The 12500-nt window shown below is 42.2% G+C and overlaps 1 protein-coding gene across 1 annotated transcript in view; it reads right to left on the bottom strand.

The window, feature by feature from the left end:
* The window catches only part of LOC109884403 (receptor-type tyrosine-protein phosphatase mu), a 505693-nt gene that overhangs the window by 217584 nt on the left and 275609 nt on the right, over positions 1-12500 (bottom strand). The window contains exons 9-10 of the mRNA XM_031806763.1: positions 6620-6928; positions 2718-2827 (exon numbers count right to left, since the gene is read on the bottom strand). Coding sequence (XP_031662623.1) covers positions 2718-2827; positions 6620-6928 — 419 coding nt within the window. The remainder of the gene's footprint in view (positions 1-2717; positions 2828-6619; positions 6929-12500) is intronic.

The raw sequence follows: 12500 nt of genomic DNA, 5'->3' as shown, positions 1-12500 counted from the left end.
ATCATCACTGTTTACTTCCTGTAGTCTAGTTGTTTATCCAGTATCATCACCGTTTACTTCCTGTAGTCTAGTTGTTTATCCAGTATCATCACCGTTTACTTCCTGTAGTCTAGTTGTTTATCCAGTATCATCACCGTTTACTTCCTGTAGTCTAGTTGTTTATCCAGTATCATCACTGTTTACTTCCTGTAGTCTAGTTGTTTATCCAGTATCATCACCGTTTACTTCCTGTAGTCTAGTTGTTTATCCAGTATCATCACCGTTTACTTCCTGTAGTCTAGTTGTTTATCCAGTATCATCACCGTTTACTTCCTGTAGTCTAGTTGTTTATCCAGTATCATCACCGTTTACTTCCTGTAGTCTAGTTGTTTATCCAGTATCATCACCGTTTACTTCCTGTAGTCTAGTTGTTTATCCAGTATCATCACTGTTTACTTCCTGTAGTCTAGTTGTTTATCCAGTATCATCACCGTTTACTTCCTGTAGTCTAGTTGTTTATCCAGTATCATCACTGTTAATGTGGAATAAGTCAAGGGGTGTGAATACTTTCTGTGTATAATGTATAAAAGCCCACTTTAAGACACCACTCCTGCTTCCTCCCCATAGTAGAAAAACATTCATTATAATTCCAATTTCAATTCACAAAGGATCAGTTTGGAGTGCTGCATAATTTGTGTCCATCAAGTTTCTGAAATGCTTGGAGGCTTCTTCTCATTTGGTCTTTGTCTGCGTGTGGAATGAGTCTGGCTTGTGTGTGTGTGTGTGTGTGTGTTATTTGGTCTTTGTCTGGTGGAATGAGTCTGCTGTGATGCCAAATCCTATAAAATAGAGAGGAGAGAGAGAGATAGATAGAGAGAGTGGAGAAGAGAGAGAGAGAGAGATAGAGACAGAGAGAGAGACAGAGAGAGAGAGAGAGCGAGAGAGACAGAGAGAGATAGAGAGAGAGAGACAGAGAGAGATAGAGAGAGGAGAGAGAGATTAAAATGACACTGACGTGACGACAGAAGGGAAGGAAAACTAAAAAGTGATTAATTGTGCAAATGAATGCTTATAATGTTTCCTAGCTGGGAAAATGTAAATTGAGCTTTTGTTAGGGTGCTGGACATTAACTCATGTCTGTGTTGATTGGACAAGTAAATGATACAGAATGAGAAGCTTTATAATTATGTTCTATACAGTATTGCAGTTATTATAGCGATAGCAGTGATTGCTCATGCTTGCTTTGTCAATACTATTGCCTGCTACAGATGTTGGACCTTCATTTGAGCCAGTTTGCTACAGCAGAAAAAATATTCCTGCAGCAACAGGAAATTAGCTAAATTATTATGTGGATTATAATTAATGGCCTTTTTTGGTGGGGTTGATACAAGTCTGAAATTTCAAAGTGGAAATACACTACACGTTTTACATTTCCTGAATTGCAGGAAAGTTCTCCTGCAACAGGGCGATCAAATTAGGATCCTACACCTGTACATTTTTACCATAGATATTTCGGGACGGTATTACATGAATACGGGTAATATGATGAGTTGAACAGTTGATTGACAGGTGTAGGACTGTAGAAAGATAAACTTTCCTCTAGTGTGGATGCTCACAAATGTTTTATAGTTATATAGCCTACAGTTATCATTATAGTTATATAGCCTATAGTTATCATTATAGTTATATAGCCTATAGTTATCATTATAGTTATATAGCCTATAGTTATCATTATAGTTATATAGCCTATAGTTATCATTATAGTTATATAGCCTATAGTTATCATTATAGTTATATAGCCTATAGTTATCATTATAGTTATATAGCCTATAGTTATCATTATAGTTATATAGCCTATAGTTATCATTATAGTTATATAGCCTATAGTTATCATTATAGCTATATAGCCTATAGTTATCATTATAGTTATATAGCCTATAGTTATCATTATAGTTATATAGCCTATAGTTATCATTATAGTTATATAGCCTATAGTTATCATTATAGTTATATAGCCTATAGTTATCATTATAGCATTATAGCCTATAGTTATCATTATAGTTATATAGACTATAGTTATCATTATAGTTATATAGCCTATAGTTATCATTAAATATATATATGGAACATAATATATAGACATAGTTAACCTATAGTATGGACATGATATATAGACATAGTTAACCTATAGTATGGACATGATATATAGACAGAGATAAATCTTCTTCGGAATCGGTGTCCCTTCCACGGGACGGTTGAGTTAACGTAGGCTAATGCGATTAGCATGAGGTTGAGCTAACGTAGGCTAATGCGATTAGCATGAGGTTGTAAGTAACAAGAACATTTCCCAGGACATAGACATATCTGATATGGGCAGAAAGCTTAAGTCCTTGTTAATCTAACTGCACTGTCCAATTTACAGTAGCGATTACAGTGAAAGAATACCATGCTATTGTTTCATGACAAGTTATTAATAAACAAATTAGGCCCATTTGGGCAGTCTTGAAACAAAATGTTTAACAGAAATACAATGGTTCATTGGATCAGTCTAAAACGTTTTTCTCATCATGGTGACACACTCGTTCTCCAAGCAAGGTGTCTAATAAACCTGAATTGATGAGAATCTTCACAGTACCACAAGACATGAGGGAAAACAAGAAACATGTTGTTGTTTTTTTCAAGGATGCAATATTTGCCGTCATCTAAAATGAATTAAATCAATCAATCTGTCTTTTCACCTCGTACTGAGTGATGATTCCATAGGTCTGGGCTGGTTCTCTCCATTTCAGGATCATCTTCTCTTCATAAGCACTGCCCTGGATGGACTCCAGAGGAACCGCTCCGGGTACTAAGGGGGACCAGAACAAACACATGAGAAACACCTCCCTCCTTAGAGGCACTCCCCTGGAACGACTCTAGAGCAGGGATGGGCAACTTTGATGGAGGGGGTTGGGGACACCAAAAAAATCAGTGAGCAGTGGCTTGTGGGTCGGCATACCCACATCCAATTTTGTAACTCATTTTATGCAATTCTACTCATTTTGCTATTGGGTTGAGGTAAATTGTTTGCAGTAATTCGACCATGCTTACTAAAAGTTTACATAGCTGGCAACTCGACTAATTTACCAATCGCGAAGAATTTCATTGCCGTGGGCTAATTGAGTGACTGCTGTTGCGCAACCACATTTTGACATCACACCGTGTGCTTCTATAATTCCGACTCTCAACAGGCCTGCCAGTTGCCCGCATAAGGCTGCGTTTTTCAGAAGCAGTCCGAATTCTGATTCACTAGTTCTTTCCACTAATTGCGATGTAATTTAAAGCATTACGATGACTGTACCAGTCGCATCGGTATTTCCCAAACATAGAAAGAACGTTCTCCAAGTGCGTCGTTACCCCATCTCACGTCATTTCAACGTCTACTTCTGAGTTGTCAACTAACGTGAATGCAACGTGAAATCAACGAAACATTTCACCATGTTTATTGGATTTAAGGTTTAAAAAATTGGATGAAAAAAAACAAAATTCCCTTCCCTGAGACTTAAGTTAGTTATTTTGATAATACCTCAGTGTATTCCTGGGACTTTGAGACATCTAGTCAGTCTTTAGAGAGTTATAGTCAGTCTTTAGACAGGTCTAGTCAGTCTTTAGAGAGTTATAGTCAGTCTTTAGACAGGTCTAGCCAGTCTTTAGACAGGTCTAGTCAGTCTTTAGACAGGTCTAGTCAGTCATAGTCAGTCTTTAGACAGGTCTAGTCAGTCTTTAGACAGGTCTAGTCAGTCTTTAGACCGGTCTAGTCGGTCTTTAGACAGGTCTAGTCAGTCTTTAGACAGGTCTAGTCAGTCTTTAGACAGGTCTAGTCAGTCTTTAGACAGGTCTAGTCAGTCTTTAGACCGGTCTAGTCGGTCTTTAGACAGGTCTAGTCAGTCTTTAGACAGGTGTAGTCAGTCTTTAGACAGGTCTAGTCAGTCTTTAGACAGTTCTAGTCCGTCTTTAGGCTGGTCTAGTCCATCTTTGGACAGGTCTAGTCAGTCTTTATAGAGTTCCAATCAGTCTTTAGACAGGTCTAGTCAGTCTTTAGACAGGTGTAGTCAGTCTTTAGACAGGTCTAGTCAGTCTTTAGACAGTTCTAGTCCGTCTTTAGACAGGTCTAGTCCATCTTTGGACAGGTCTAGTCAGTCTTTAGAGATTTCTAGTCAGTCTTTAGACAGGTCTAGTCAGTCTTTAGACAGGTCTAGTCAGTCCTAGTCGGTCTTTAGACAGGTCTAGTCAGTCTTTAGACAGGTCTAGTCAGTCTTTAGGTCTAGTCAGTCTTTAGACAGGTCTAGTCAGTCTTTAGACAGGTCTAGTCAGTCCTAGTCAGTCTTTAGGTCTAGTCAGTCTTTAGACAGGCCAAGTCAGTCTTTAGACAGGTCTAGTCAGTCTTTAGACAGGTCTAGTCAGTCCTAGTCAGTCTTTAGGTCTAGTCAGTCTTTAGACAGGCCTAGTCAGTCTTTAAACAGGCCTAGTCAGTCTTTAGACAGGTCTAGTCAGTCCTAGTAAGTCTTTAGAGAGTTCTAGTCAGTCTTTAGACAGGTCTAGTCAGTCTTTAGACAGGTCTAGTCAGTCTTTAGACAGGTCTAGTCAGTCTTTAGACAGGTCTAGTCCATCTTTGGACAGGTCTAGTCAGTCTTTAGAGATTTCTAGTCAGTCTTTAGACAGGTCTAGTCAGTCCTAGTCGGTCTTTAGACAGGTCTGACAGGTCTAGTCAGTCTTTAGACAGGTCTAGTCAGTCTTTAGACAGGTCTAGTCAGTCTTTAGACAGGTCTAGTCAGTCTTTAGACAGGTCTAGTCAGTCTTTAGACAGGTCTAGTCAGTCTTTAGGTCTAGTCAGTCTTTAGACAGGTCTAGTCAGTCTTTAGGTCTAGTCAGTCTTTAGACAGGTCTAGTCAGTCTTTAGACAGGTCTAGTCAGTCCTAGTCAGTCTTTAGGTCTAGTCAGTCTTTAGACAGGTCTAGTCAGTCCTAGTCAGTCTTTAGGTCTAGTCAGTCTTTAGACAGGCCTAGTCAGTCTTTAGACAGGTCTAGTCAGTCTTTAGACAGGTCTAGTCAGTCCTAGTCAGTCTTTAGGTCTAGTCAGTCTTTAGACAGGCCTAGTCAGTCTTTAAACAGGCCTAGTCAGTCTTTAGACAGGTCTAGTCAGTCCTAGTAAGTCTTTAGAGAGTTCTAGTCAGTCTTTAGACAGGTCTAGTCAGTCTTTAGACAGGTCTAGTCAGTCTTTAGACAGGTCTAGTCCATCTTTGGACAGGTCTAGTCAGTCTTTAGAGATTTCTAGTCAGTCTTTAGACAGGTCTAGTCAGTCTTTAGACAGGTCTAGTCAGTCCTAGTCGGTCTTTAGACAGGTCTAGTCAGTCTTTAGACAGGTCTAGTCAGTCTTTAGACAGGTCTAGTCAGTCTTTAGACAGGTATAGTCAGTCTTTAGACAGGTCTAGTCAGTCTTTAGACAGGTCTAGTCAGTCTTTAGACAGGTCTAGTCAGTCCTAGTCAGTCTTTAGGTCTAGTCAGTCTTTAGACAGGCCTAGTCAGTCTTTAGACAGGTCTAGTCAGTCTTTAGACAGGTCTAGTCAGTCCTAGTCAGTCTTTAGGTCTAGTCAGTCTTTAGACAGGCCTAGTTAGTCTTTAAACAGGCCTAGTCAGTCTTTAGACAGGTCTAGTCAGTCCTAGTAAGTCTTTAGAGAGTTCTAGTCAGTCTTTAGACAGGTCTAGTCAGTCTTTAGACAGGCCTAGTCAGTCTTTAGACAGGTCTAGTCAGTCTTTAGACAGGTCTAGTCAGTCTTTAGACAGGTCTAGTCAGTCTTTAGACATGTCTATTCAGTCTTTAGACAGACACGTAATGGACCATTGGAGTAATGCATAGACATTCAGTCACTGTGTTAACGCGAATTAGCATTTGCTCGTGAAAATACCTAACTTGTGTCTCTGTGTTCATATTGGACACAGAGACATAAAAATGGTATCCACAAGTTCATCTGACTCTGGGGAAGTAGATAAAGGGCCTCATTGTCAACATCCTGAAGTATCCCTTTAAGACTCATCAATCATTTATATTTTAGTACATGATATTCAGCCTGCAGCTAAACCTCAGAATAACACTTGATTGCACTGTCCCTGTTTTGTCTGTAGCTCCATGTCTGGTCTCTCTCTGACCCCCACTCTGGGTTCTTTAACACATTTATACACCATAACCCTGTCATAAGCATGTTATAACCATTCTAAGGTATTTATACACCTTCATAACCCTGTCATAAGCATGTTATAACCATTCTGAGGTATTTATACACCTTCATAACCCTGTCATAAGCATGTTATAACCATTCTAAGGTGTTTATACACCATAACCCTGTCATAAGCATGTCATAACCATTCTAAGGTATTTATACACCTTCATATAACCCTGTCATAAGCATGTTATAACCATTCTAAGGTATTTATACACCTTCATATAACCCTGTCATAAGCATGTCATAACCATTCTAAGGTATTTATACACCTTCATATAACCCTGTCATAAGCATGTCATAACCATTCTAAGGTATTTATACACCTTCATATAACCCTGTCATAAGCATGTTATAACCATTCTGTGGTGTTATAACACTCACCGTCTTCATCCGTCTGCAGCTCCATCTCTGGGCTCTCTTTGACCCCCTCTGGGTTCTTGAGGACCAGTTTGACTGACAGGTTGGTGTAGGGAGTCAGGTTGTGGATGGTGTGCTGGGGGTCGCGACCCAGGGTGTCGTAACACACCTCCTCCCGGGTCTCGTCCTTCCCCGCCACTTGGGACCGGTACTGCACCGTCAGGTTGTAGCTATGGCAACGTGTGACGTTGTAGCCGAAAGGCTCCCAGCGAACAGTGACTTGTTTAGATTGGACGTCAACGACTTCTAGATTACTGGGACCGTGGATTGGCTCTGTGGGGGAGATGAAATATATATATATATATATATACGATAGATAAGACCGGGGATTGGCTCTGTGGGGGAGATGAAATATATATATATATATGGATCTCATTAGGAATATGTGTGTGTGTGTGTGTGTGTGTATGTGTGTGTGTGTGTGTGCGTGTATGAGTGAGTATGTGTGTGTGTGTATGTGTGTGTGTATGTGTGTGCGTGTGTGTGTGTGTGTGTGTGATTATCCTAAGCAAATTGTTTATATTATTATGGGATGTGGTGGAAGAAAAAAGACATGAAGGTTTGAACGTAACCTTTGTTCTAACAAAGCCTTTATCATCCCTCCAGACCTACCGGTGACAGTCTCTCTGTATGGGACATATCATCCCTCCAGTGGTGACAGTCTCTCTGTATGGGACATATCATCCCTCCAGTGGTGACAGTCTCTCTGTATAGGACATATCATCCCTCCAGACCTACCGGTGACAGTCTCTCTGTATAGGACATATCATCCCTCCAGTGGTGACAGTCTCTCTGTATAGGACATATCATCCCTCCAGACCTACCGGTGACAGTCTCTCTGTATGGGACATTTCATCCCTCCAGACCTACCGGTGACAGTCTCTCTGTATGGGACATATCATCCCTCCAGACCTACCGGTGACAGTCTCTCTGTATGGGACATATCATCCCTCCAGACCTACCGGTGACAGTCTCTCTGTATGGGACATTCCTATTTCTGGGTATTTCTCTATCTTTGCTCTCTTTCTCCCATCTCTCTTTCTTTCTCTCTTTTGTTCTCGCTCTCTTCCCCATCCCTCTCATCTCTACCCTCCTTTCTCTCATCTCCGTCCTCTTCTCCTCCTACTGTCCCTCTCCCTCCCCCCTCTCCCATACAGGAGGCGAGCAGACTAGCAGCCAGAGCTCACGGTAATGGGATCCATTTCCCTTCCATGTTAAAGTTTCAGTCCATTTCTCCAACATTATACCACCTATTAGCTGGTGCCAGGGCTCAATTGAACCTCCTCCAGGAGACACCAACAGTTCCTAGGGAGAAAACTGGAGGAGAGGAGACTAGGGAGAGTACTGGAGGAGAGGAGACTAGGGAGAGGACTGGAGGAGAGGAGACTATGGAGAGGACTGGAGGAGAGGAGACTAGGGAGAGGAGACTAGGGAGAGGACTGGAGGAGAGGAGACTAGGGAGAGGACTGGAGGAGAGGAGACTATGGAGAGGACTGGAGGAGAGGAGACTAGGGAGAGGAGACTAGGGAGAGGGATGGAGGAGAGGAGACTAGAGAGAATACTGGAGGAGAGGAGACTAGGGAGAGGAGAGTAGGGAGAGGGCTGGAGGAGAGGAGACTAGGGAGAGGACTGGAGGAGAGGAGACTAGGGAGAGGACTGGAGGAGAGGAGACTAGGGAGAGGACTGGAGGAGAGGAGACTAGGGAGAGGACTGGAGGAGAGGAGACTAGGGAGAGGACTGGAGGAGAGTAGACTAGGGAGAGAACTGGAGGAGAGGAGACTAGGGAGAGGACTGGAGGAGAGGAGACTAGGAGGGGACTGGAGGAGAGGAGACTAGGGAGAGGGCTGGAGGAGAGGAGTCTAGGGAGAGGGCTGGAGGAGAGTAGACTAGGGAGAGAACTGGAGGAGAGGAGACTAGGGAGAGGACTGGAGGAGAGGAGACAAGGGAGAGGACTGGAGGAGAGGAGACTAGGGAGAGGACTGGAGGAGAGGAGACTAGGGAGAGGACTGGAGGAGAGGAGACTAGGGAGAGGACTGGAGGAGAGGAGACTAGGGAGAATACTGGAGGAGAGTAGACTAGGGAGAGGACTGGAGGAGAGGAGACTAGGGAGAGGACTGGAGGATAGGAGACTAGGGAGAGGACTGGAGGATAGGAGACTAGGGAGAATACTGGAGGAGAGGAGACTAGGGAGAGGACTGGAGGAGAGGAGACTAGGGAGAGGACTGGAGGAGAGGAGACTAGGGAGAGGACTGGACTCTCTTATTCTGTTTCTAATCGGGACGCCACAAAAATGAAAACCAAGTATCAATGGAGCCACAAGAGCATACAAAATATGTGACGATTTCTATAAAATGTACTGTTCAACTCAACAGTGTTTGATTTCAATTCAATTAGATTTGGCAGATGACCAAAATTGCAATGAAAATCCCCCAGTTGAAATCATTTTTAATCCTCATAAACCATCCAATAAGCAAGCTATTACAATTAATCAGTGTGATGACTACAAGTGTTGGCAATGTACACAATAATCAATGGTTCTCGGGAAATTAGGTCACGGCACAGAGCGAGAGAGCGAGAGAGAGAGAGAGAGAGAGAGAGAGAGAGAGAGAGAGAGAGAGTGAGGTAAAGATACAAAGAGGCAAGACAGGCTGCTGTTAAATGAAAGATGGAACAACACTTTGAGAGAAGAGAAGAGGTGTGATCTCTCCATCTCTCCTGTGCTTTAATAGAGAAGATGAAAGGAGCCGTGAAGGTAGAGACATATAAAGGGAACAGAGGAGACAAAGATAAGCAGAACCCGTCAGCTGATTGAAGACAGAGGAGGGGAGTGTGTGTGTGTGTGTGTGTGTGTGTGTGTGTGTGTGTGTGTGTGTGTGTGTGTGTGTGTGTGTGTGTGTGTGTGTGTGTGTGTGTGTGTGTGTGTGTGTGTGTGTGTGTGTGTGTGTGTGTGGCTATGAAGTAAGGACTCAGACTCCCAACTAATACATGGAAAGCACAGGAAAGTATGACGTCAAAGGGCGAATGAGAATACTGAGTGGTTCCTGGAAGGAGGAAGCATCCCAACGTTCTCGTCAACATCATAAAGGTTTCTTCAACTCTGTGATATCTTGTTTTCAGTATCTTCTTGGTAAATATGACTTCCGAAAGCATCAAAATATATCGTTCTGTACTATACACTGTAAATTATTTTGCAAACACAAATCTATGGGTATGTTAAATAAAATAAAATAAAATAAAATTGTATTTGTCACATGTGAAGAATACAACAGGTGTAGTAGACCTTACAGTGAAATGCTGCATACAACAGGTGTAGTAGACCTTACCGTGAAATGCTGCATACAACAGGTGTAGTAGACCTTACCGTGAAATGCTGCATACAACAGGTGTAGTAGACCTTACAGTGAAATGCTGAATACAACAGGTGTAGTAGACCTTACAGTGAAATGCTGAATACAACAGGTGTAGTAGACCGCACAGTGAAATGCTGAATACACCAGGTGTAGTAGACCTTACAGTGAAATGCTGAATACAACAGGTGTAGTAGACCTTACAGTGAAATGCTGAATACAACAGGTGTAGTAGACCTTACAGTGAAATGCTGAATACAACAGGTGTAGTAGACCTTACAGTGAAATGCTGAATACAACAGGTGTAGTAGACCTTACAGTGAAATGCTGAATACAACAGGTGTAGTAGACCTTACAGTGAAATGCTGAATACAACAGGTGTAGTAGACCTTACAGTGAAATGCTGAATACAACAGGTGTAGTAGACCTTACAGTGAAATGCTGAATACACCAGGTGTAGTAGACCTTACAGTGAAATGCTGAATACACCAGGTGTAGTAGACCTTACAGTGAAATGCTGAATACAACAGGTGTAGTAGACCTTACAGTGAAATGCTGAATACACCAGGTGTAGTAGACCTTACAGTGAAATGCTGAATACAACAGGTGTAGTAGACCTTACAGTGAAATGCTGAATACACCAGGTGTAGTAGACCTTACAGTGAAATGCTGAATACACCAGGTGTAGTAGACCTTACAGTGAAATGCTGAATACAACAGGTGTAGGTAGACCTTACAGTGAAATGCTGAATACAACAGGTGTAGACCTTACAGTGAAATGCTGAATACAACAGGTGTAGTAGACCTTACAGTGAAATGCTGAATACAACAGGTGTAGTAGACCTTACAGTGAAATGCTGAATACAACAGGTGTAGTAGACCTTACAGTGAAATGCTGAATACACCAGGTGTAGTAGACCTTACAGTGAAATGCTGAATACACCAGGTGTAGTAGACCTTACAGTGAAATGCTGAATACAACAGGTGTAGTAGACCTTACAGTGAAATGCTGAATACACCAGGTGTAGTAGACCTTACAGTGAAATGCTGAATACAACAGGTGTAGTAGACCTTACAGTGAAATGCTGAATACACCAGGTGTAGTAGACCTTACAGTGAAATGCTGAATACACCAGGTGTAGTAGACCTTACAGTGAAATGCTGAATACAACAGGTGTAGGTAGACCTTACAGTGAAATGCTGAATACAACAGGTGTAGACCTCACTGTGAAATCCTTACTTACAAGCCCTTAACCAACAATGCAGTTCAAGAAATAGAGTTAAGAAAATAAAAAATAAATACCAGGCAGTGATGCAACCAGTCAGTGCAGCTGTATATCTTTTTGAGGATCTGGGAACCCATGTCAAATCTTTTTCAGTCTCCTGAGAGGGAAAGGGCATTGTCATGCCCTCTTCATGACTGTCTTGGTGTGTTTGGAACATGATAGTTTGTTGGTGATGTGGACAACAAGGAACTTGAAGTTCACGACCCACTCCACTACAGCCCGGTAACCCCGGTTCCCTTAAAGAAAGGAAAGCCTTGACTATGTACAGACTCAGTGAGCATAGCCTTGCTATTGAGAAAGGCCGCCATAGGCAGACATGGCTCTCAAGAGAAGACAGGCTATGTGCTCACTGCCCACAAAATGAGCTGCACTTCCTAACCTCCTGCCCAATGTATGACCATATTAGAGACACACATTTCCCTCAAATTACACAGATCCACAAAGAATTTGAAAACAAATCCAATTTTGATAAACTCCCATATCTACTGGGTGAAATTCCACAGTGTGACATCACAGCAGCAAGATTTGTGACCTGTTGCCACGAGAAAAGGGCAACCAGTGAAGAACAAACACCATTGTAAATACAACCCATATTTATGCTAATTTATTTTCCCTTTGTACATTAAACATGTGTACATTGTTACAACACTGTATATATAGATAATATGGCATTTGTAATGTCTTTGTTGTTTTGAAACTTTTGTATGTGTAATGTTTACTGTTAATTTTTGTTGTTTAATGTATAATATCTACCTAACTTGATTGGGCAATGTTAACACATGTTTCCCATGCCAAGAAAGCCCCTTGAATTGAATAGTAACATTCGCTTCCATTCTGTCCAGAGTGGGGGATCAGAAGCATGTCTGACAACTATTAGGCCAGTGTGTTTACACCCAGAGAGACATTGTGGAACAGGCCGACAATGTTCATTTTCCTGCCATTGGTACAGATAGACAGCAGCCCTGCCGTAAACGTCCCTCCTCGACGACTTTGAGAGGAAGTCGCTACTCCCCTGATAGGGGGTTCCCCAGCGACGGTAAAATCCGCACTTGAGTTTAGTCTGCCTGGCACATCTGTTGCTCTGAGAGACAACATATGTTCGCTGCTCGCTCCGTAACAAGATAGTTCTCGCAGTAGTGCCGGTGGAGAGATGGGTTTAAGTGAGGTCGCCCAACGTTGGAAGTCTTTCATGAGGAGGAGGCCAAGCGAGAC

The sequence above is a fragment of the Oncorhynchus kisutch genome, linkage group LG27 (assembly GCF_002021735.2).
Source record: "Oncorhynchus kisutch isolate 150728-3 linkage group LG27, Okis_V2, whole genome shotgun sequence".
Lineage (NCBI taxonomy): Eukaryota > Metazoa > Chordata > Actinopteri > Salmoniformes > Salmonidae > Oncorhynchus > Oncorhynchus kisutch.
This window is presented reverse-complemented; position numbering and strand designations above follow the sequence as displayed.